At 45.5% G+C, this 22,343-nt stretch overlaps 2 protein-coding genes across 2 annotated transcripts in view; both read left to right on the plus strand.

Annotated features, from left to right (window-relative positions):
- The window catches only part of LOC136639784 (cytosolic phospholipase A2 beta-like), a 42,953-nt gene extending 37,177 nt beyond the window's left edge, over nucleotides 1-5,776 (plus strand). The window contains exons 17-19 of the mRNA XM_066614332.1: nucleotides 1,118-1,281; nucleotides 2,520-2,706; nucleotides 5,562-5,776. Of these exons, the coding sequence (XP_066470429.1) occupies nucleotides 1,118-1,281; nucleotides 2,520-2,706; nucleotides 5,562-5,776 (566 nt within the window). The remainder of the gene's footprint in view (nucleotides 1-1,117; nucleotides 1,282-2,519; nucleotides 2,707-5,561) is intronic.
- Nucleotides 5,777-5,818: 42 nt separating this feature from the next.
- Nucleotides 5,819-22,343, plus strand: part of LOC136639843 (cytosolic phospholipase A2 beta-like) — a 69,223-nt gene continuing 52,698 nt past the window's right edge. The window contains exon 1 of the mRNA XM_066614458.1: nucleotides 5,819-5,831. Coding sequence (XP_066470555.1) covers nucleotides 5,819-5,831 — 13 coding nt within the window. The remainder of the gene's footprint in view (nucleotides 5,832-22,343) is intronic.

The following is a 22,343-nucleotide window of genomic DNA, read 5'->3' on the forward strand; positions in this document are numbered from 1 at the left end:
AGACGGTTGTTAAGTGACGCACGCCTGTAATGAAAAGAGCCAGCATTTACATCATGCATTTCAGATGTTCAGAGTGCTGACCGCCTTCGGAAGCAAAGTTGTAGAGCAGATTAATCCCCAAGTCTTCTATGGACCTCTTGGATTTGGCCAAAGAATTATCATTCAACTTTCAAGTCTGAAGGGCTAGTCACTGGGCATGTAGTAGCCATGGGAAAAGTCATACGGTATGCTCTGGCTCACCTGCATGGAAAGTGCTGCAGGTGCCACAACGCTCTGTGTTATCGGTGTTGCTGTCACTGCCTGGAATGGCTCTGATGGTAAGTGGAAGGGCCACTGACACGGCACATTGCGGCACCTGCAGTACTTACCACACACACCCCTCTGGCTACGCTACTACTAGGGAATTAATGGGAAGTAAGCAGATTGTGAATAGAAGGTGGTGTGCAGTTGTGCAAAAGCTTTGGAGTACCAGAAAGTATTTCTTGCCTTCATTCCAGGCATTCTGACTGTTTTGCCAAATTCCCAGTTCAAGCTTCACCTAGAGAACATGTCCACTTTAAGCTAATTAGCTCCCCTTTGTTCCCCAACAATGGCCCTAGTTTTGCACTGCAGGACTGCTGGACCCCACCACTTGTTCAACCTGCAGAGGACTTCCATCCTCCCTTTTCCTGACAGCAGCTTCTCCAGCCACTACAGCAATGCCTTGGTCCTCAGAAGGTCTTGGGCATTGTAGCCATACACTTATCTCCAGTGTCTCCAGCAGTCTCCAAAGTCCATTCACCTAGCTGTCCTTTAGTCAGTTCATCAGTCCATCAACCATTAGTTCCTCAGTTCAGTTTCCTTCTTTCCTGCCTCCAAGCTTTCCTCCTACTACTACCCTTACCCCTTTTTCTTCCTGCAGGTGCTGCTTTTATCCCTATTGTCTTCAGGTGGCTGCAGCTGTGCAGCACATTTACTGCAATCTAAAGCCCTGGAGGCCCTGGTTACTGGCCAGAGCAAGGGGCCACTGTTGACACCACACTCTATCTCCTCGAAGGATCTTGCGCGTTTCCATTACATAGACACAGCCTCCTCCTTTCTTCCTGTCCTGATAAGATTAAAACATGTTTTTTTTCAGATACTGTGTTTGATGAATCTCCCAGCAAGCTGACACCATCAGCCGAGTCCCTTTGCTTGACAGATATTTGTTATTTCATTAACAATAGTGGCTCATCACTCCTTAACCCCAAGAGGAACGTGGATGTCATCATCATGCTGGATTATGGTGTGATACCTTTCAAGGTGAGAACATTATTTCTCTATTTTTCTATGTGGGAAAGATGTCACCCCAAAGCAACCTCTGAGAAGAACAATTGCCATGTTGATGCCTGTTTGCCGGCAATCCCATGCTAGGGTCAAATCAGACATGTGCCTGATCATGCAAGTTGATCTGATGCAAGTTCATTTTATTATAAATAATAAGTGAGGGGGCCATGGAACAGGACAAATGGCATTCGGACAGTTTTCATTTGCCCCGGTTGTGGCATTGATTCAGATTGTACCTCTTCTGTGTTATTTTTGATTGGGGGGGGGGGGGACTTCTATTGGTTTTTTCAGGGGCTGTTTCACATCTCCCACTGTGCTAGCTCCTGATTTTAGAAATGGGCTATGTCAGAATGCCAGTGCAAGGGAGGGCACCAGGATGCAGGTCTCTTGTTATCTGGTGTGCTCCCTGGGGCATTTGGTGGGCCGCTGTGAGATACAGGAAGCTGAACTAGATGGGTCTATGGCCTCATCCAGTGGGGCTGTTCTTATGTTCTTATGTAACTAAAACTATAATCCTCCTTCCTCATCAGGCCAAGTTGCATGATTAACTGCATGTGTGAGGGGCTGGCCAGAAGGTGGTTGAAGCAAGCACCATGTACATGGCACTTCTTCCACAGTGGGGCTCAAAGTGCAGTGTGCGCGCATGTGTGTGCAGAGTCAGATCTAGGGTGGAGCCTGAGGGGCATCTGCCTTGGGCGCAATGCTAACATATGACTGCCCCACGCTCTGCTCTAGTTATGGAGGAGGTGCTGACAGCGCCCTGTTCCTTCTCCTCTGGAAGCTGGGAGCTTTGACAGAAGGAATGGGGCATTTGAAGCTGCAGTAGTGACCACCCTGTCCTCTGAGGAGAATCTGGAAGTGACATTGTGTGACATTCTGAGGTCACTGCCCCAGGCACCAGGGCAGTATGGCTCTCTGTCTCTGTGTGTGTGTGTGTGTGTGTGTGTGTGTGTGTGTGTGTGTGTGTGTGTGTGTGTGTGAAATTGGTGCTGTGGGAAAAGGGCTAAACATTGTCCCCCTGGTTCAGCTGCCCCCAACTGATTTGTACCTCTCTGTACCACAGCTACTTCTAAGTTTTGAAAGAGTGTGGGAGTTCCAGTTACGGATCTCCAACTGTTGACTTACCATAATTCTGGAATTAAGCAATTTCTGGAAAGCAAACTGTGTAAATTTTTGTTGGTTCCAAGACTGAATTATTTTGGTATCTTATTCAGCAAACAGAGATGTTTGCAGACTACTGTGAAGTGCAAGGCATCCCTTTTCCAAAAGTTGAGCTGAGTGAAGAAGACAGGAAGAATCCAAAAGAGTGCTATGTATTCTCAGATGACAGTGACCCCAGAGCTCCAATAGTAGTTTTGTTCCCACTGGTAGATTCCTCCTTCAAAGAGTACACAGCACCAGGTAAGCTTAGTTTTCATCAGCTTTTATCATTCTTTATGCTAAGCATTCTCAGAGATATTTTTCTCAGATATTTTGTTTAATTCATATTTATTTGTTCCTCTGGCTGAGATCTTTTCCTATGTGGGATTTCCAGTGAGTAAAAGATGTTGTAGGCATTGTCCAAAATTGGACAGTTCAATAAACTTTGTGCCATTTTCTGAGTTAAAATCATCTCCCCGGGCTGCTTTTACCTTAGGTAGAGAAAAGATACGAGTATGCACATCTTTTCTGCAGTGGAGTGGGGAAAAACAGAGTTGTTCTGTTTATGAAAAAACTGCACAAGGGAAAAGGGTTAAGAAATGACTAGAGAACATCTTAGAAAACAGAATCATAGATTGACACAAAGTGTAGCAGCCCAATCCTGAGCTGCCTGGGGCGCCCAGGCTCAATGGCACCGAGAAGGGCTGCCGCTGGATCCTGCACGCCCCAAGCTACTGGGGAGGTGCCTCGGGAGAAGGGGACTTTTGTCCCCTTCTCCCAGGTAAGGTAAGCAGCTCCGCAATGGGGCTACTCACTTAAATGTACTCACTTAAGGTAAAGGCACTCGTGTAGGGCGTGGAGCCCTACACGAGCACCTTGAATCCTGCGGAGCAGAGCTCCGCAGGCACGCCTCCTGCCTGCCCCCAGCACACCTCCCCCCTCCCCAGAACGCCTCCACCACCGTCCCTGTCCCCACCCCTGCCTACTGTGCTGCGGCTTGGTGGTCCAGGAGACCGCCAAGCCACGGAAGCTGGGCGACCGCCCCACGGAGCTCTGCTCTGCAGTATTCAAATCTTCTGCCTTGGTAGCACTGCAGTCTTCTGGCACTGCCCTCACGGTCATGGACAGCATACAGTGGTGGGGAACTGTGGCACACACTTAAATCAGTGGGGAGGGGAATAAGGAGATGGACCTAGAACCACTCCCTCTGTAGTGGCCAGGGCTATTCAGGAGGTAGAAGCTCTTCAATCCTGATAACTCTCTTCATTTGGAAGGACCATCGCTGTAGCTTTGTGCAGTCATTTGTGCATCCTTTTTCACCACTTCCAGGTTACATATGAATATTGACACTTCTCCTTGTATGTGAAATAAAGAGTGTGTACAGAGTGCAAGAGGATGTAGTTTTGTTCCCACCAACGTTGCCACTGCTTCCTAGTGGGAAGTGGCTGTGTTGTCCTACTTTTCTATATAACTCCATAAAACAGACAGTGCAGAAGTATTCTATTGGAAAAAACCCCGTTACAGTGAATTCCTATTTAATGAATAGAATGCCTCCATAGTATAAATGTAGGAATGTGACAAAAAATAAGAGACATTTGCACATAATGAACCCAACATATGTTTGCACTTTCCTGCCACTGAGGCTGATGTATGTGGAAGGAATGCCAAATCCAACATGCTCATTGCTGTGGCCACCCTCAACTGTTGGCGACAAATAAATGTGAGACCCAGACAGCAACACATTCATGTTTTGGAGCTACGGGCTCTGGTGGCAGCTGCAAAAATACCCAAGCAGGAGGCCTGCCCACTCTTCAATATCATAGGTTTCATACCATGCCAGTCTATAGACTAAATTCTTTTAAAAAGAGAACTCTCTCTTTAAAATTGTGGGAGATGCTTGCCTCTGAAGCAAACAGAGATTGTGCTTTGCTTCTTGAGATACTGTAGTTACTGTTCCTGAAACAATTTGCTTGGAGAAACCTCACAAACCACAAAACAATATTAATTCACTGTGAACATTTTATATTCTTGGTGTTGTCCCCCCGCCAGCCCCCTCTTCAAATCTGCTGCTTTTTAAAGTTCTCTGGATTGGGTCCAGACTCAAATGTACAAGTGGGGCAGGAGACAGAACGTGGCAGGAGATGTCTGAAGTCATGCAATATATACCTAGTATATTGTCTGAAGTCATGCAATATACACCTAGTATATTAAGGGCCCAATCCTATCCAATTTTCTAGTGCAGGTGCTGCTGTGCCAATGGGGTATGCACTGCTTCCTGGTGCATCCTGGTGCTTCCTTGCCTGATGGGGAGGCAATCATAGAGGCCTCCTCAAGGTCTGGGGACATATGTTCCCTTTCCTCGAAGCTGCACTGTGGCTGCACCGGTGCTAGAAAGTTGGATAGGATTGGGCCCTTAGTTGTCTGAAGTCATGCAATATACACTTAGTGCAAATGTATTTAAATAACCATCTAAACTGAGAGCTCTAAGGAAAGCTTTACTGTAGAATATATTGTAAGAGTTATGAAATGACCATTTCTTATGTATGTTATTGCTTGTTAATGGTCAGTGATTCCTCAATGGGTATTAATGGCTGGAAGTTGTTTCTGAACACACATACCAGTCACAATGGGGCTGAGATCATAACAGATGAACCTGTTTGCAGCTGTGCACTGAAGCAAGCAAAGAAGTCACTTTTGCAGCTGGTTAGATGGAAGGGAATTGGGCAACTCCAACAGAATGCCAGTTGATTTTTGGGGATGGTATGCTTCTTCAGAGACAGCACAGTCTGCTTGGTTCCCTGTCTATGCACTATGCTCAGCATGCAGACAACTATCATAAATGCACCATAACTCTGCAGGACTCTTATCTAAAGGAAAACTAAACTAAACCCTACACTACACTAGTGCTCTTGAACTTTTCACTGGTTTTAGGCAATCAGGAGCACATAACCATAAGCTATTACTAATTTTCTACCAGTGAACAAGGGCACAGACCTGGTAGTCCACATGTTGCTTTTCAAGTAGCAAGCACTGAAAATTCCAACTGAACATCAAAATGAGAATCTAAATACATGCATAAGGCATGTTTATCAGTGGGTCTTCTCTTCATTTTTCAGGGGTGAAACGCACTCCTTCCGAAATGAGCGGGGGCGAGGTAAACCTGCATCCAATCTACTCACCTTATCAAACACTGCATGTGACCTATTCGGAGGAAAACTTTGACAAACTGTTAAACCTCAGTACCTATAACATCCTCTGCAGCAAAGACAAGATCCTACATGCTCTCCAGTATGCTTTACAGAAAAGGCAAAACATTTGGACCAGAGGTTAAGGGCCCAGTCTTATCCAACTTTCCAGCACTGGTGTAGCCGCAATGCAACCCCGATGTAAGGGAGCAAATGTTCCTATAACTTGAGGAGGCCTCTGTGACTGCCTCCCCACTGCAGGATGGAGCACACCACCCCATTGACACAGCTGCACTGGCACTGGAAAATTGGATAGGATTTGGTCCTAAAACAGCAATTCAGCCTACACTGTAATTCTGGGCACAATCCTAACCAGGTCTACTCAGAAGTAAGTCCTATTTTGTTCAATGGGGCTTACTCTCAGGAAAGTGTGGTTAGGACTGCAGCCTCTGTCTCCTGGATTGGGTGGGGTTTCAGCATTTAGTCAACTCAGGGCCCAATCCTATCCAATTTTCCAGTGCTGGTGGGGAGGCAGTCACAGAGGCCTCCTCAAGGTATGGGAACATTTATTCCCTTACCTCGGGGCTGCATTACGGCTACACCAGTGTTGGAAAGTTGTATAGGATAATTTTCATCGTTGAAGGTAAAACATTTGTTGTACTATGTGGTTTGTAATGAATACTGACATATTTACCACCTTGTCATGTTTCAGTTCATGGTTTTCAAATGTTCATTTATTAAGATTTTTTTTTTTTACAGCCATCCACTTTGGGTTCATGCCAACTTTGTAGCTGGTGCTCAACTCAAAGTGTCTCAGAAAGTGGAGTTGGTAACACTCAACCTTCTGAAGTTATTGAGCTGATATTGTAGTGTATGCTTGGGATGTTTAAAGGCAGTGGTTCCCAAACTTTTTAGCACTGCAACCCACTTTTTAAAATGACTCTCTGTCAGGACCCATCTAGGTTTACCAGACTTAAAAAAAAAAGATGTAGAAAGAATCTATTTTATTTATTTATAAATAATAATAACCAGAAAAAGACCCTAAAACATTTATCTCCCTATTTTTACAAATGCTTGTAAACTGCAGGAACAATTTGTAAGGTAATTAGCAGCTACACTATCTGATTTTTGAATCACCTCAGGACTTGAGGTAATTAGTTGTCTGATCTTTCCATCACCCTTTGGCAACCCACCAAAAATCAGGCTGCCATCCACCAGTGGGTCCAGACCCAGTTTGGGAACCACTGTTTTAAGGCATGACCTTGGTATGTTAATAACTGGAAAATTTCTCAGGGATTTATTTAAAATTGTTTGGAGAGCTTACCCTGTACAACTCTAGCAGACTTGACTGCGATGTGTTGAATTTCAGTACCACTGAAATAAAACCATGGAGAGTGGTTTTCCCTTGGCTCTGTTCCATTATGCTTCATCTCTCTCTCTCTCTCTCTCTCTCTCACACACACACACACACCCCTTGATTAAATGATCTGAACATTCCCTGTTAAGATTTCTGTTCTTCCTTGTTGATACATTTCAGCTAAACAATAATCGCAGCACTGTTAACACTGAGTATTTAATATTGTGTCATATGTTGTTCATTAAATGCACTATTTACAATAGTGTTTTCATTGCTTGCGTGTAACTTGTGAATTCATGGTTAATACAGCAAATTCAGTCCTTGACACCGCTCTGTTATATAATTATTAATTATTATTAACAGTATTTATATACCGCTTTTCAATGAAAAGTTCACAAAGCGGTTTTGTGATAAATGTAAAGCGGTTTGTGATAATATAAAGTTATTTTAATGTTTGAAGTAACTTTTAGCTGTAAGTTCTCTCTGAACTTGGTATTCCCAAAGCAGCTCAGATGCATGTATTGGAATGTTGGAGGAAGTAATTCATCAGTAAAAGCATTTGCACCTCACTGAGGTCAAAAGAACTTTACTGCACTTAAAATACAACCCTAATGTAGTTTTGAGCATACAAATATTTCTCATGTTGGGAAAGAACTGGTTAAGCACCAGAGTACATATTTTGCATGTATGAAACCTAAATTCAACTTCTTCTCAGCTGGAGACAGTCACGAGAAGTGCCACCTGGACTAAGTCTTGACTATACTAAGCGAAAAGAACTACTGATCTGACTTGGTACACAAGGCAGCACATGAGGTGCTTCCAGACAGCTGTTTCTCCCAGTGGAAACAGTGGCATTTATGTATTAAGCATTCCACAGAAGGGGTACCAATGAGAGTGAACTTGATAGTATTAGGGTTTTTTTGCTGGTTACTTTGCTGTCCCCCCTCCCCCCCACTAATTCAACTAGTTCAGGGGTGTCAAACATAAGGCCTGCGGGCCAAAGTGGCCCCTGGAAGCAATTTATCCAGCCCCCTTTATTATTGGGATTTCTCGTATCTTGAAAATATGAACAGGGCTTGCACATTTTCTCTTGTCATTTGCAGATAATGTTTCTATGTGAGAATAAAGTGCTTATTTCTGGCCATCATCTGGCCAGTGCATAATAACATCACTTTCTGCTTAACGATGTCACTTCCGGCCCTCAGCAGGTAGCATGAATACTAACCAGCCCTCTCTGTGAAACTAGTTTGACACCCAGAGCTAGTTTGTCTGGACTAGCAGAGACCATCACTATCCCTATATTATTGTGTTGGGTGTTCTGATTCAGTATGCTTAACAAAAGCCTATTAACTTTGGCATCAGCCTGGTGGTGCTGGGTTCACTGCCCAGCACAGTGGCATTTCAACTAATCAAGAAGAGACTTCTTGACATTCATGCAAAGAATCTATACAGTGCTGCGAGCAAAGTCTGCTCCTCACTGAACCTTCAAATCCCTACCAATGCTGATCATATGCCATTGTACCTTACCTTGTTGAAACGCCCCTATGAATTCAGGGCATTCACCCTGGCCATGTGCAATGTATTTCCCTTGGCTGTGCTGTAGGGAAGATTTAATAAGACCCTGTATGATGAAAGATGCTGTAGATATAAGCCAGGTAAGATGGAATCTCTTTCCCACATGATTTTGCATTGCATGCTTCATCTGTAAGAAATATTTAGCCCCCTATTTGAACAAGTGGGCAGACTGTTTGGATGATATTCAACTGAAGACCTTGCTGTCATCTGAGTATCTGACTTTAACTGAGACTTTGGGGGCTTTCCTAAAGCATCTTCTGAAACATCGCAGTTCAGTCAATAGTATTAGAGAAATGGGTTGAATCTTCTAACATTTAAGGAATCATTACTATGCTTCAAGTCTGTGAATTGATTGTTTATGTATGTATGTGCGTGACATGCCAATAAAGATTCTGAAACTGAACTATTAACAAATTCCTAATTCTGGTAGTGTCCTTATGCCTCCCTCCATGAGTTACAAGATGTGTTACAGACCTGATGACTATGATAACATGTATAAAATATATTGGGAGAGAGCACTGGTTAAAACACAGTTTGGTTTTTAAGGGAAAAGTCTTTAAATTCCTTGGTATATAAGAGATGTGCCTGATAAAATTTGGTTTCTATATACTTACGAATGCTCTGGAAGATGCAACCATGGTCCTGAGGGTAAGCTTTGCAATGTCCTATGTAGACTCAAAAGAGTCCTTTGTCACCACCTCCAAACGTAAAGTATTAAAAACCAGATCTTAATATGGGACAAATTATCTCAGTCCTTCAGAATCAACTAGGGTTAATTTGATTTATACCATTTCAGGATCTTATTTAAAAGTATGAACAACATGCTAATACATGTTAAAGAAAGCTATGCAGAGACCACCCAGAAATAATATATTATATGGTATAGTATATTATATATTGTATCATCCTCTTATTATATGGAAATTTGAAGTACAAAAGCAGGTACTTCGGACACAAAACAGGAATGTGGCCAGTTGAGTTCTTAAGGAATTCAGAGCTAAACACGTAGGGCCCAATCCTATTCAGAGTGCACCGGCTCACCTGCAGTGTGCACTGTTGCAAACATGCCGTAAGGCACATTTGCGGTCCTAGTGCTGGTGCAAGCCCAGCGTTGGGCTAGCACCAGTGGAGCACTGGAGCTCCACCACTTGGCGGTTGCGTGGACCACCTGGCAGCAGAGAGGTAGGTGGGGAGGAGGTGTGCCAGAGTGGGAGGAGGCGAAGGGAGTGTGGGGAGGAGGCATGTCGGGGAGAGGGGCTACTCAATTCTACGAGGATCTGAGGGTCAGCGTAGAATTTAGAGCCTTCATGTCATGCAGACAGCCTGACAGGGAGGCTCAGGATGTGGTGGAGCTTTAGACATCAGGGAGTTAGTGGCAGCTGCTATGAAAGCATCAGAAGAGGTTCCAAGGCTCCCTTGAGAGCCGCATCTATCCTTTGTATCACATGGGTCCCTGGGTCCTCCTTCACCCTCTGATGGAATTACAGCATATAAAGACAAGGTAGCAGTAGGAGCATCGACGGAGTTCGCAAGGTACTCTGAGGTAGAGAATAAAGCTTACCAAGCAATTTGGAGGTATGTTTCTTCTGAGATGGTGTCGCCCACTCTGGTTCCAAGATGGACTTAAATGCCTCTGGAAGGAAACCTCAGGTGGCTTGGTAGTACTCTGAGGAAAAACAGACCCTTGGCCTCTGGCCTGGTTAGACTGGCAGAGGCAGAAGGTGATCTAGCCTCTGAGCCAAAATTGAGAGACCTACAGCGCAATCTTAACCTCCAGGTTAGGCCAGCACAAGTCACTTGTGCCGACCCAGGAGTGTCACAAACGTGCTGTAAGGCATGTTTGCGGCAACTTTAGAGTCAGGGAAGGCCAGAGTTGCGCTGGCCTCACCGCACCAGATCCAGGCCCGGCAGGGTAGGTTTGCATTGATTGAGCTTGGCTGAAGCAGGGGTTTGGGGGGGGGGCATGGAAAGGAGGCAGGGACTAGGCGTTCCTGCGGGTAGGTGGGTGAGCGGTGCCAGGATCCGGCAGTTATGCTGGATCCTGACCCTGTTCCTGAGTGGCACAGAGCAGCCGTCCTACTTGGATTTGCACCACCTCCTGAGGGTCTGAGTAGACCCACTGGGGCCAATGCAGCACGATACGAAGTAAGGGAAAAGTTTTCCCCTTGCCTCGGGTTGCACCAATTCTTGTCCCTGTATACAGGAAAGCAGAGACTTCAGGTGTGCCGACTGTCACGTCCCTGGAAGCCTTGAGGGAACCACGACTCACAAAATGGAGTCCTCAGCAAGTGCTGTGGAGAAAAGGCAAAGCTTGGGAGAGGGGGACAGGCTGGGCGCCATTTTTCTTTGAAGCCTGCCTGGCCCTCAATGTGCCAAAGCACAGAGCATGGAGGCCAGTAAGCTCCTGAACCCTCCACCTCGCTGCGTTGAGATGTGAAGGGGTGACACGGTCCCAGCCAGGATTTGGTTCCTCAGTGAAAGATGACTGGGTTGGCAGTCCAGCTCAGCCTGGCCCTGAAGTGGTTTAGAAGGGATCGGAACCGTGTTGGTGCCAGCGAACTCTGGAGGGTGGCCATGGCTGTGGCTGAGCTGGACGAGACATTGGCCTGAACCATGCTCTGAATCGTGGCCATTAATTACTCCCAGTTGACAGAGGGGGGGCGCAGAGAGCTTGGACTGGGGGTCTCAGATGCCTCTCTAGAGGGCTTGCCATCAGGCACAAATTGCCCCCCTATTGAATCAAAGAAGCCTCGCCCAGAAATCGGGGCTTGGGAAGGACTGCATTGCCGCTCTGCCATGCCCTCACAGCGTCCTCGGCAGCACCTTGCCCGCTGTGTGGTGTTTTGGCGGGAAACAGGCTTGTCTGTCAGTACCACCATTTGAGAGGAAATCAGGAGAGTAGCTCTGCCTTTCCCACAGTTTCTGGGTGGCAGCCTGTGGCTGCGGCGCAGTCTGCAGTTTGGCTGGAAAGGGCTTGAGCTGTGCCACCACTGAGAATCGCCCTGCAGCCAGTTCCCTATGCTCTCCCTCACACTGGAGGGGAGCATGACCCCCATACTTGTCCGGCTGCTTGGGGGGCAACAAGCAACCCTGTTTTTTGCCCCAACAAGGACAACAGTCAGGGGAGCTCAGGCAGAACGACTGAGAATCGCCCTGCAGCCAGTTCCCTATGCTCTCCCCACACTGGAGGGGAGCATGAGCCCTATAGTTGTCTGGCTGCTTAGGGGGCAAGAAGCAACCCCGTTTTCTGCCCCAACAAGGACGACAGTCAGGGGAGCTCAGGCAGAACAGCCCCAATCCTTTCAGCTTGTTTAAAAACAAAGGTTTTTAAACCTTTGTTTAAAAGGTTTAAAAGGCCCAAAAAACAGGCCCAAAAAACAGTTTTGAAGGTCAGGTAAGCTGACCAAGGAAAACCCAATGTACTGTGCCTAGAGGCAAGGTTAGTCTGGGGAATCGGGGGAGTCCCTCCCCGCAGGAAGACTTTGTAATCTGACCTGCCTGCCTGAGAGGGAGTAGCTTCCAGATGACAAGGACTGACCTTGCCATGGAGATCCCACCAGAGAACTTTGTTTTCTCTGGTGGGTTCTCCATGGTGGGGTCAGTCTTCCTAAGGTGGGTAGCTCCTCCTCTCAGGATAGGCAGGTCAGGCAAAGCTTCTTGAGTGGAGGGGCTCCCCGTTGCTTCCCAGACTGACCTTCACCTCTGGAGAACAGGTTGGATTTCCTCTTTGCTGGCTTGCCTTGCAGGCCAATCTCTCTTTTTCCTTGGGAAGGGGGTGCCCAGCCTCCCCATGGGACAGCCTAGTTCAGGGGTGCCCAAGCCCCGGCCCGGAGGCCACCTGTGGCCCTTGAGGACTCCCAATCCGGCCCACAGGGAGCCCTCAGTTTCCAATGAGACTGGCCCTCCAGAGACTTGCTTGAGCCCGGGCTGGCCCGGTGCAACTGCTCTCAGCATGAGGGTGACTGTTCAACTTCTCATGTGAGCTGTGGGACAAGGGCTCCCTCCACTGCTTGTTTCATATCTGTGATGTAGCACTGGCAGTGAAGGAAAGGCTGGCCTTGCTTTGTGCAAGGCCATTTATAGGCCTTGAGGTATTGCAAGACTTCATATAAGTAACAAACTCATTTATTCAAATTTAAAATGTAAATTAATTCTCCCCCCCCGGCCCCCAACACACTGCCAGAGAGATGATGTGGCCCTCCTGCCAAAATATTTGGACACCCCTGGCCTAGCAGCCCTTTCGCTTCTGCTTCCCGTGCAGCCTTGTCTTTTGCTCCTGGAGTCTCCTTCAGCTCTAGGCAGCAGGCTGTGGCCGCCATTTTTTCTGCCTTGGAAGCATGCACGTGTCATTCTGTGCCCGTAACTGCCGCCCGAGGGGGCAGGAGAGGGGTCGCAGGAGCCAGCCAGACAACTGTAGGGCCCTCCTCATTCCTGCAGCTGTGTGCTTGAGAGGGGCTTGGCTAGCTGGGAGCCCCAGCACGACAGGAAGAAGCACTCCCACCTTTTTTGCCTGCAAGGAGGCTGCAGGGAACGCGTGGCTCCGCTGGACCTGATTGCAGCCAGAGCTTGGAGGCTCCCTAGCCCTGGTATGTTGCCAGGCCAGCAACCTTCGCTCCAGACGCAGAGGAGGGCACGCAACAGCCGGTTTTCCTGCTTCAGCTCCTCTCCAGCCACCGGTAAGTAGACACCCCTGCTGATTTGAACAGTGGGAGTTTGGGGGGTTTGGCTGGCAGTGAGGAGAGAGAGTAACTGAGCTTATAGCCCAACTTCTCTGGGTCTGATTCCTGATGGGGGGACCCCTGGGTATGGGTTGTTATCCTCCCTCCCCTCCTTTTTCTGCAGGGAAGGGGGAGTGTCCTAGCCATCACGGTCTTGGGTGTGAGTCCCAATTCCCTGTTTTTTCTCTCATTTTTAGAGGGCCAGCTCTGATCGCCGTGGCTGGCCCTGCTAAGGAGGCTCCTAATGTTCCCCCCATCACTGGGGGCTGTAACCTCTATAAACTGGGAAGAGTTGTCTGCCACTATCCAAAGCATGTTGCAAGCCTCAGTCTCTGCCAGCACGGCTTCTGCACTGGCCTCTCTTCAAGGGTTCATTCCATCCCAGATCGCCCCATTGCCATCAGGCTCTAAGGATCGTTCTATGACTTCTGCCTAGGACAAGCACACCAAGATTGAGGTAGAAATTTCTCCTCCTGCTAAGAAGCCAAATAAATCTTCTCTTCCCTGTACCCCTCAGGACCCTCCCCCCAGATGCCTCAGATCAGGATTCTGAATATGACAACATCCCCCCTGGCTCTGCATCTGAGGAGGGCGTGGTATCCAAGGAGAATGACCCTCCCTCTCGACCAATATAATGCCCTCTTGTTTGCCCCGGAGCACTTTCCTAAGCTTTTCCAGGGCATCATTAGTACTCTGGAGCTCCAACCTCTTTCCACCCTGGCATCAGAGGCTTCTGAAACGCAGCCGGGTACCTCCCAGTAGGCGGCTTCCTGTTTTCCCTCACCAGCAAGAGCCCCTTCAGTGTTTTCCTCTCCCTGAATACTTCAAACAGCTTATTGATAAAGAGTGGGCCACTCCTGCCAAGGCTCCCTCCTTACCTCCTTACTCCACCTCCTTACCACTTTGCCCACCCTCAACCTGTTCCACCCTCTCCCAATCTCCTCCCAACCCCTGCACTGCCTTACTTGGTCTGGTGGGGCTCTGGCATCCCTCTTCACATGGACCTGACTGCCCACCACTTGTAGCAGTGGCCAGGTTGCACAGAATGGTGCTGTCATGTTTTAAGAACGTAAGAACAGCCCCACTGGATCAGGCCATAGGCCCATTAGTCCAGCTTCCTGTATCTCACAGCAGCCCACCAAACGCCCCAGGGAGCACACCATATAACAAGAGACCTGCATCCTGGTGCCCTCCCTTGCATCTGACATAGCCCATTTCTAAAATCAGGAGGTTGCACATACACATCATGGCTTGTAACCTGTAATGGATTTTTCCTCCAGAAACGTGTCCAATCCCATTTTAAAGGCATCCAGGCCAGATGCCGTCACCACATCCTGTGGCAAGGAGTTCCACAGACCAACCACATGCTGAGTAAAGAAATATTTTCTTTTGTTTGTCCTAACTCTCCCAACACTCAATTTGAGTGGATATCCCCTGGTTCTGGTGTTATGTGAGAGTGTAAAGAGCATCTCTCTATCTGCTTTATCCTCAATCATGTTCCCCCTCAGGTACCTCTTTTCGAGGCTGAAGTCCAAACGCCATAGCCTTTCATCCTAAGGAAGGTGCCCCAGCCCAGTAATCATCTTAGTCGCTCTCTTTTGCACCTTTTCCATTTCCACTATGTCTTTTTTGAGATGCGGCGACCAGAACTGGACACAATACTCCAGGTGTGGCCTTACCATAGATTTGTACAACAGCATTATAATATTAGCTGTTTTGTTCTCAATACCTTTTCTAATGATCCCAAGCATAGAATTGGCCTTCTTCACTGCTGCCGCACATTGGGTTGACACTTTCATCGAGCTGTCCACCACCACCCCAAAATCTCTCTCCTGATCTGTCACAGACAGCTCAGAACCCATTAGCCTATATGTGAAGTTTTGATTTTCTTCTCCAATGTGCCTGACTTTACACTTACTTACATTGAAACGCATCTGCCATTTTGCTGCCCATTCTGCCAGTTTGGAGTGACCCTTCTGGACTTGCATACAGTCATTATGACCTGTAAAGTGTGAAGGACTTTTCTTCCATAAATCTGTCCAATCCCCTTTTAAAGTCATCTAGGTCAGATGCCACCACGACATCCTATGGCAAGGAGTTCCCCATATTAATTATGGACTGGGTAAAGAAATATTTCCTCTTATCTGTTCTAATTCTTTTGGCAGTCAGTTTTAGTGGATGGCACCTGGCACCTGGATGGCACATTGTTCAAGAGGGAAAAGAACTTCCCTCTATCCATCCCATGCATAATTTTTCATGTCTCAATCATGTCCCCCTTCAGGTGCCTTCTTTCTGAACTGAAGAGCCTCAAACATTGTAGCCCTTCCTCATAAGAGAGGTGCCCCAGCCCATTAAACATTTTTGTCACTCTCCTCTGCCCCTTTTTCAGTTCCACTATCTTTTTTTTTGAGATGCAGCAATGGGGACACAGTACTCCAGATGTAGCCTCCCATGCAGTGGGCAGGGCAATGCCCCAGACGATGGCCATGGTGATATACCATTACCCCGCTCCTGCTAGTTTTTTGGCTATAACTTTTGACAGAATAGAAATATTTCAATGCTGTTTGTTTCATTGCATTCTGCATGAAATCATATATCGATTGTTATATAACATGGTGGTATTATTCAAAAATGCCAAGATTTAAAATTTTTTGGCTAGTAGCGGTGTCACCCCCTGTGTGCGTCATCTGGTATGACCTGCAAACCCTTGCAAAGTCACTACTTGAAGCCAACAAGCTGTTCCTTTCCCAAGAACGTCTGGAACAGCCAGGTGATAAAATTAACTCACTCATATGTTGTTAAGGAGTGTTCCATTGTGATGGAACTACAACTGAAAAGGCCCTTTTGTTTATTTCAATTGGTGGGGGGATGAGAAGCAGGACTTCTGATGTTGATCCCAGTGCACAGGGAAGAAATGTGTAGTAGAAAATGATCTGGGATTATGTATTATAACTTTCAGAAAAGAAAAAAAAACAGCAACCAGAACTCAGGAAGAAAAAATGTGTCAGAGTAATGAAATGCAAATTATGGCCATTTCAAACTTTTGTGACAAGCTGGGACATAACAGCTGCATATTGACAACCCTTTTCAGCTGCTGTTTGTAACATCCTTTACAAATATGGACTGATTAACATGGTCTTGGAACATCCACTTTTAGCCTGACTAACATGAAGCCACAAACCCACAAAGAATCAGTGCAAAGTGAAGTATGTTCAGAATGCATAGCAATAATAATAAGCTTCGGTTCTGTTCCACCCAATTTTCTAACATTACAGGTTGGTATCTGACGTTTATCTCCTCCTGGTCCAGTTTTATCACTTGGATGCAGCTGTCAAAGTTATTTCTTAAATTCTGCACTGTATGTCCTCCTTGCCAAGGTAATTAGCTATTACATGCTTGTGTCCCTCCCTCCCTAAGTGGTGAGACATTTGAGGGATACAGTGCTATCTGGGTTTGGGCTTCCTTTTGAGGAGAAATCACTGAAGGCTTTTGGTATCCTATTTACAAATAAATAGGTTTGAGCATTGGATAGAGTTAAGTTGTGGAGGGCTGGCTTTAGGCCAACTGAACCAGCTGCTCCCAACTGGGCCCTGTACCTAAGGGCCCCCCAAGCTAGGGTAAAAATAAAAAATAAAATTAAAAAATAATTTTTATAAATTATAAATAAAATCATTTCACAGTCACTAAAACAAGAGGTTTTGTAACTATTTGCTTTTCAAAGGTAATCAACACATTTTGTCTGTTTACTTGTAGGCTTAAATTTATGCAATTCTATATTAAAATACATTTAGATCCACTTGGTTCTTTAAATCACATGTACTTTTAAAGTGCACGTTTTGGTTGCTTTCCATTCTCCTGTAGAGATATAAAGTCTATATACTAAATTACATTTGTATCTCTAAGTCTGCAATCCTAACCACACTTTCCTGAGAGTAAGCCCCATTGAACAACATAGGACTTACTTCTGAGTAGATCTGGTTAGGATTGTGCGCTAAGATTCTACAGACCTTGGCTGTGAATCCTGGGCCCCACAAAATATGTTTCCTTTGGGCCCCGCAGTTCCTAAGGCCAGCCCTGAAGTTGTGTGCACTCTTACAAGCAATTTCTGCTACTGCATCTTCCAAGCACGTCTGCAGCAACTAGTTGCCAGTTCCTTTTCTTAGCTTCCATGGCAGGCTCTCTCAGATCAAATCCCATCTCAGTCCCAATCCTTCCAGAATCTACTGCTCATGCTGCCTTTGTCATGCTGAAGAGCCAGAGGTGAGTCATTTGACACTCATACCTCAGCCCTTCCTCTCAGGGAGATGTGCAGACTCCTGAGTTCCCCAATGAAGGCTCCCAGTCAGGACCATCAACAACTTAAGAGCTATTAAGAAGCCTCCTCTCAAAAGCACTGGCTGGCCTGCATTCCTGGCTGCTAACCTGTGTAACACAGCTTCAGTACAATAATTATGTTCCTGCCCTATTATTATTATTTTTGCCTGTTTACAGAATCCTGCTGACATATGGGTCCATAACCAAAAGTTACAGAAAGTCATGCAGGCTGTTTTGCCCTTAATTACATAAGTAATTGCCTAGCATTCATTCAAAAGTATTTGCCACACAGGTCCAATCCTTCCTAGCTAGAGCAATGTTTCTCAATGTGTGTCCTCCACTGCAGTCCACCAATTTGGTGCTGGGTGGCAGAGGTCCAGGGGTTCCACAAGTACCACCAGACACCATCTCAAGTACCACTGGCGGTTACCTGTATCACTGACTGAGAAACACTGAGCTAAAGAATAACATATCAGTATGCAATAGGGTGCCATAATAATTGGGGGGGGGGGGGGGAGAGAGAGAACTCAGTGCATCTGTTGTTCTTTAGTGAAATACGACCTTTTATTTTTTTTAATCATTTTAAAGCCTAAATGGGTACAAAGGGCAGAGAGACAAAGTTGTGCTCTTCTTTATTATTAATTAATATTATTGTATTTATTATTATCCTTATTATTATTAATTAAGATTTCTATGCTGCTTTTCAACAACAATTCGTTCACAAAGCGGTTTACATAGCAAAACAAATGAAAGCTTGGCAAAACACAACTGTAGTCAGCAGCTGTGTAATGGGAACACAAAATTAGCAGCATGTCTGTACAACTAGGATTGGAGGCAACTGCTGATGGCATCCTGGTATTCACAGCATCCACACCAGAGCTTCTTAACCTTTTGTGCCTGATCAACCCCACAAAAACTTTTGTCTTATTCCTGTTATGTCACTTATTATTATTTTTGCAAAATTGCATGGACTATACAGGTATATGTTTCAAGAAACGTGGAATTATGATCTTAGGGGAAAGAGTTTGCTTCATAGAATTTGAAGACATCAAAAAACTCATGAAAAAAATCAATGAGAAGGTAGCAAAGTTATAAGAATTGTGGCCAAAAAGAAAATGTGTTATTGTTTTTGGTCTATCAGTAGTCAAGGCTGAATTCAAAAGCTTCAAGAAATTGTCCTTATCAAGGCAATGCGCACCAAGACAAAAAAAAAATAAAATTCTGAATTCGGGGACCTCCTCTCAAACACAACCTGGGCCCCCTTTACTTTGCAGGTCCCCCAGATTAAGAACCCTAATCTGCACTAATATTGATGGGTTCCAGCAATCAGTGGCGTCACGTCACCCGATCAGGATTCCAGCGCGTCACCCCCATGCAGAGGGCAGGGCAACACCCCAGGTGGTGGGTGTGGTGATGTACCATCACTCCGCCCCCACTGGTTTTTTGGCTGTACTTTTTGATAGAACAAATATAGAACACATTCTGCATGAAATTACACATTGATTGATGTATAACATGATGATATTATTCTTCCAAATTATGATTTTAGTGATTTGGTCACTAGTGGTGTCACCCCCCCCCCGGGTGTCAACTTACTAACACCTTATTGCAGCAGTTCTCAAACTTTTAGCACTGGGACCCACTTTTTAGAATGACAATCTGTCCAAGACCCACCAGAAGGGATCCATGCATTTTTTGTTCTCTGGTTTTTTGGCCATAACTTTTGACAGAGAGGATATATTTCACTTTGGTTTTCTGTATTGTTCCACTCGAAATTCCGCATCCAACGGTATATAATTTGACGGGCTTACTACTAACCACCACAATTTTAGCATGTCACCCCACCGTGCGCGTCACCTAGTGCGGCCCGCACCCCCCTAGCGATTCCACCGCCAGCAATTCCACTGATTTGTGGCCTCAGCTATGGCTTGAGGTGGATAAACTAGAGTATATAAGCTAGAAAATAGGGTGGATAAGCTAGAGCAGCTTGCAGTCACCAGAGGGTGGGATTTGAATCTGGTTCATGATGCTCCACTTTGTAGGGCTTCTAGGGCCAGGCACACCATTTTCTATGGCAAGAGGTTGGAGCCAACCAGTAGCATAGTTAGAAGGGGTGCAAAGCACTAAGTTTTGCAGGGGCCTGAATGGGCCCTGTAAGGGCCCCTCCCCCTCGGAGCCATTCCTGGTGGAGAGAGCAAAGCAGAGGCATGGAATGGCTCAGAGGGGGAGGGGCCCTTGCATGGTCTGTTCAGGTGCCTGCAAAACTTAGTGCTTCGCACCCTCTCTAGCTACACTACTGGAACTGATCCTTGCTTAAATCCACAAAAAGAATTCTGCAACTGCTGCATGTACTCTTGATTTGTGTTCATAGGTGAGATCACTGTACTGAGCCACAACTTTATTGACTAAAGATTTCAGCAATGATCTGCAATGTGCCAGGTACAACTGTTATGCTGAGGAAGGCAACATATAGCATCCACCGCTTTGTCACATAACAGACAAGTAATCCAGACTCCAAGATAAAGTGAGATATAAATTGAAATACTGTAACAATAATAACTGTAATTGCATTACTGTTTTTAAATTATTTTGCAAGGCACCCTGGGTGCCTCTATGAGGAAGAGAATGGCAGGATATAAACATTTCAAATTAAAAAAAATGGTTGTGTTAATTTTGGTTGTTTCACCTTAATGCTGTTTTACTTAGAGAGGGTATGTACACGATCCTGCCTGCAAATATGCATGGCTAGTTCCATACTAATTTTTAAAATAGCCAATGCTGTGCATGCCTACTCAGAAGTAAGCTCCACTGAAGTCAATGGGACTTGCTTCTATGTCAGTGTGCTTACCTTTTAATTGGTTCCATGCTATACAGGTGGAACATCAGTATCCACTGATTTGGTATCCACCAATGTGACTCACCACTGATACCAGGTCCACCTTTAAATGCCTTGTAGCAAGGAAAAAGCACCAAATTCCAATTTCCCACCTTCATGCTGTTAAATAATTATAATTTCATTCCATTATTCACCCCATCTAATGGCTGAATGAGGTATAGCATCTATACCAGTGCATTCTGGGGCAACTATAGAGGAGCAAGAAACCTGAAAGTGGGTCTTTATAAGCAATTTTTCCACTGATTTTGTATCCGCTGTTTTTTTTATCCACTGGGGATTCTGGAATGGAACCCCAGTGGATAATGAGGCATGACCTGTATTCCTTTTTTAAAAGCATTCACCATTCTTTAATAGTCTCCTTACTTACTAACTTTAGTGATCATGCACCCACATAATATATTTCTGTAATGGCGCATTGGATGAGGAGGCACTGCAGTTTATCTATGCCAGTTCATTTGCACTACCAACTGAAATCTATTCTTATCCTAATACTACCAAAGCCCTGCAATGTGTTTAGAACTGTAATGCCTATCAACATCTAATGTAATCCTTGCATTTCCCCAGTAATAATTTAGGCTGCTAATACATAGGCAGGATAATAGGATAATAGCTGATTATAACTATATTATTCCAGTTTCATAATCCAAAGGACTGAAATTCAGACTGATTTACGGTTTGCAGCTGCTCACTGTGTTTCTATTGTGATGCAGCTATTGCAAGCCATGCACTGAGATTATAAAAACATGAGACCCTCAGGTGTGAGCAGGAAAAATGTGGTGCACATGGGATTTTCAGGCCTCTCATTTTGATCCCTGGACCTCAAATTTGGCAAAAGCTCTTAACTCACCACTGAGCACAAATCTGTTTTAGTTCTGTACATTTAAGTGGATCCTGTCCAAACCAACAAAAAGTGGAGAACATTTTGCATGGAACCTTTACTCCAGGGTCTATAGGCTACCCTAAGGTATCTCTGAGCATTCTGCTTCCATCTGAGGCATTGTTAGCAGTTGATTTCTCAGTTGAAAACTCTCCATTTTGAAAGGCTCCATTGCCTCTTCCCTGATGGCATGTTGTCAGAAAATGCTTGCATCCAGCTCTGGACCACTAGGTTGGATGATTTTCTTTCTGGTGGCTTTCTCCTTGTACTGTTCTTTTTGTGTTTTATCTGCTGTGGATTTATTAATTATTTTTTAGTGGTTTGTGCTGATGCTTTCAAAGTTTGCTGGAAGCTACCTTGAGTGGTTAAATGCAACAAATCAGGAAAATAATAATAAATCCAGCAAGAAAGTAATTCTGCCAAGAAAAAATCAGACCCTGATGAAGGTTGCTTTCTGAATTATGCTCAGCCTAATGCCTTTGTCGGAGCTTAATGCGTACTGGTCACGTCAAGCAATATCCCCACTGCGTCACATCATGGATGAGTTCAGATTAGCAGGACTGCTATATGATGTGGGTATCAACACTCCCATTTTTCCAATAGATGTGCAGCCTAAACTACAGTACTGTAATAATTACTGCAACTCCATCTTGATTTCTGGCTGGCAATCCTGAGAACCAAGTAGGACTTTGCTCTGCAAGGGGTGAGGTCATGCTGATCTCTCAAGAAAGGTCATGCTAATTAAGGGCCCTTAAGTGGAAGCAATGTTGTCTGGAGCCTGGGTGCAACTTCTCCAATTGTGGAGCAAGCTAGCCTTTTGTGTGCTCTTGAAGTACAGGACACATATGCTGCATAACTCAAAGGAAAGCTCCCATCTCCTTTGTTAACCTAGAAATGCTTTGTTTCCTTTTGCAAAGTCCTAGAAATGCCTCTGCTCTGAAAGCAAATCTCATCACTCCTAAACCCTCTGGAAATG

Source organism: Tiliqua scincoides, chromosome 1 (genome assembly GCF_035046505.1).
Source record: "Tiliqua scincoides isolate rTilSci1 chromosome 1, rTilSci1.hap2, whole genome shotgun sequence".
Taxonomy (NCBI): domain Eukaryota; kingdom Metazoa; phylum Chordata; class Lepidosauria; order Squamata; family Scincidae; genus Tiliqua; species Tiliqua scincoides.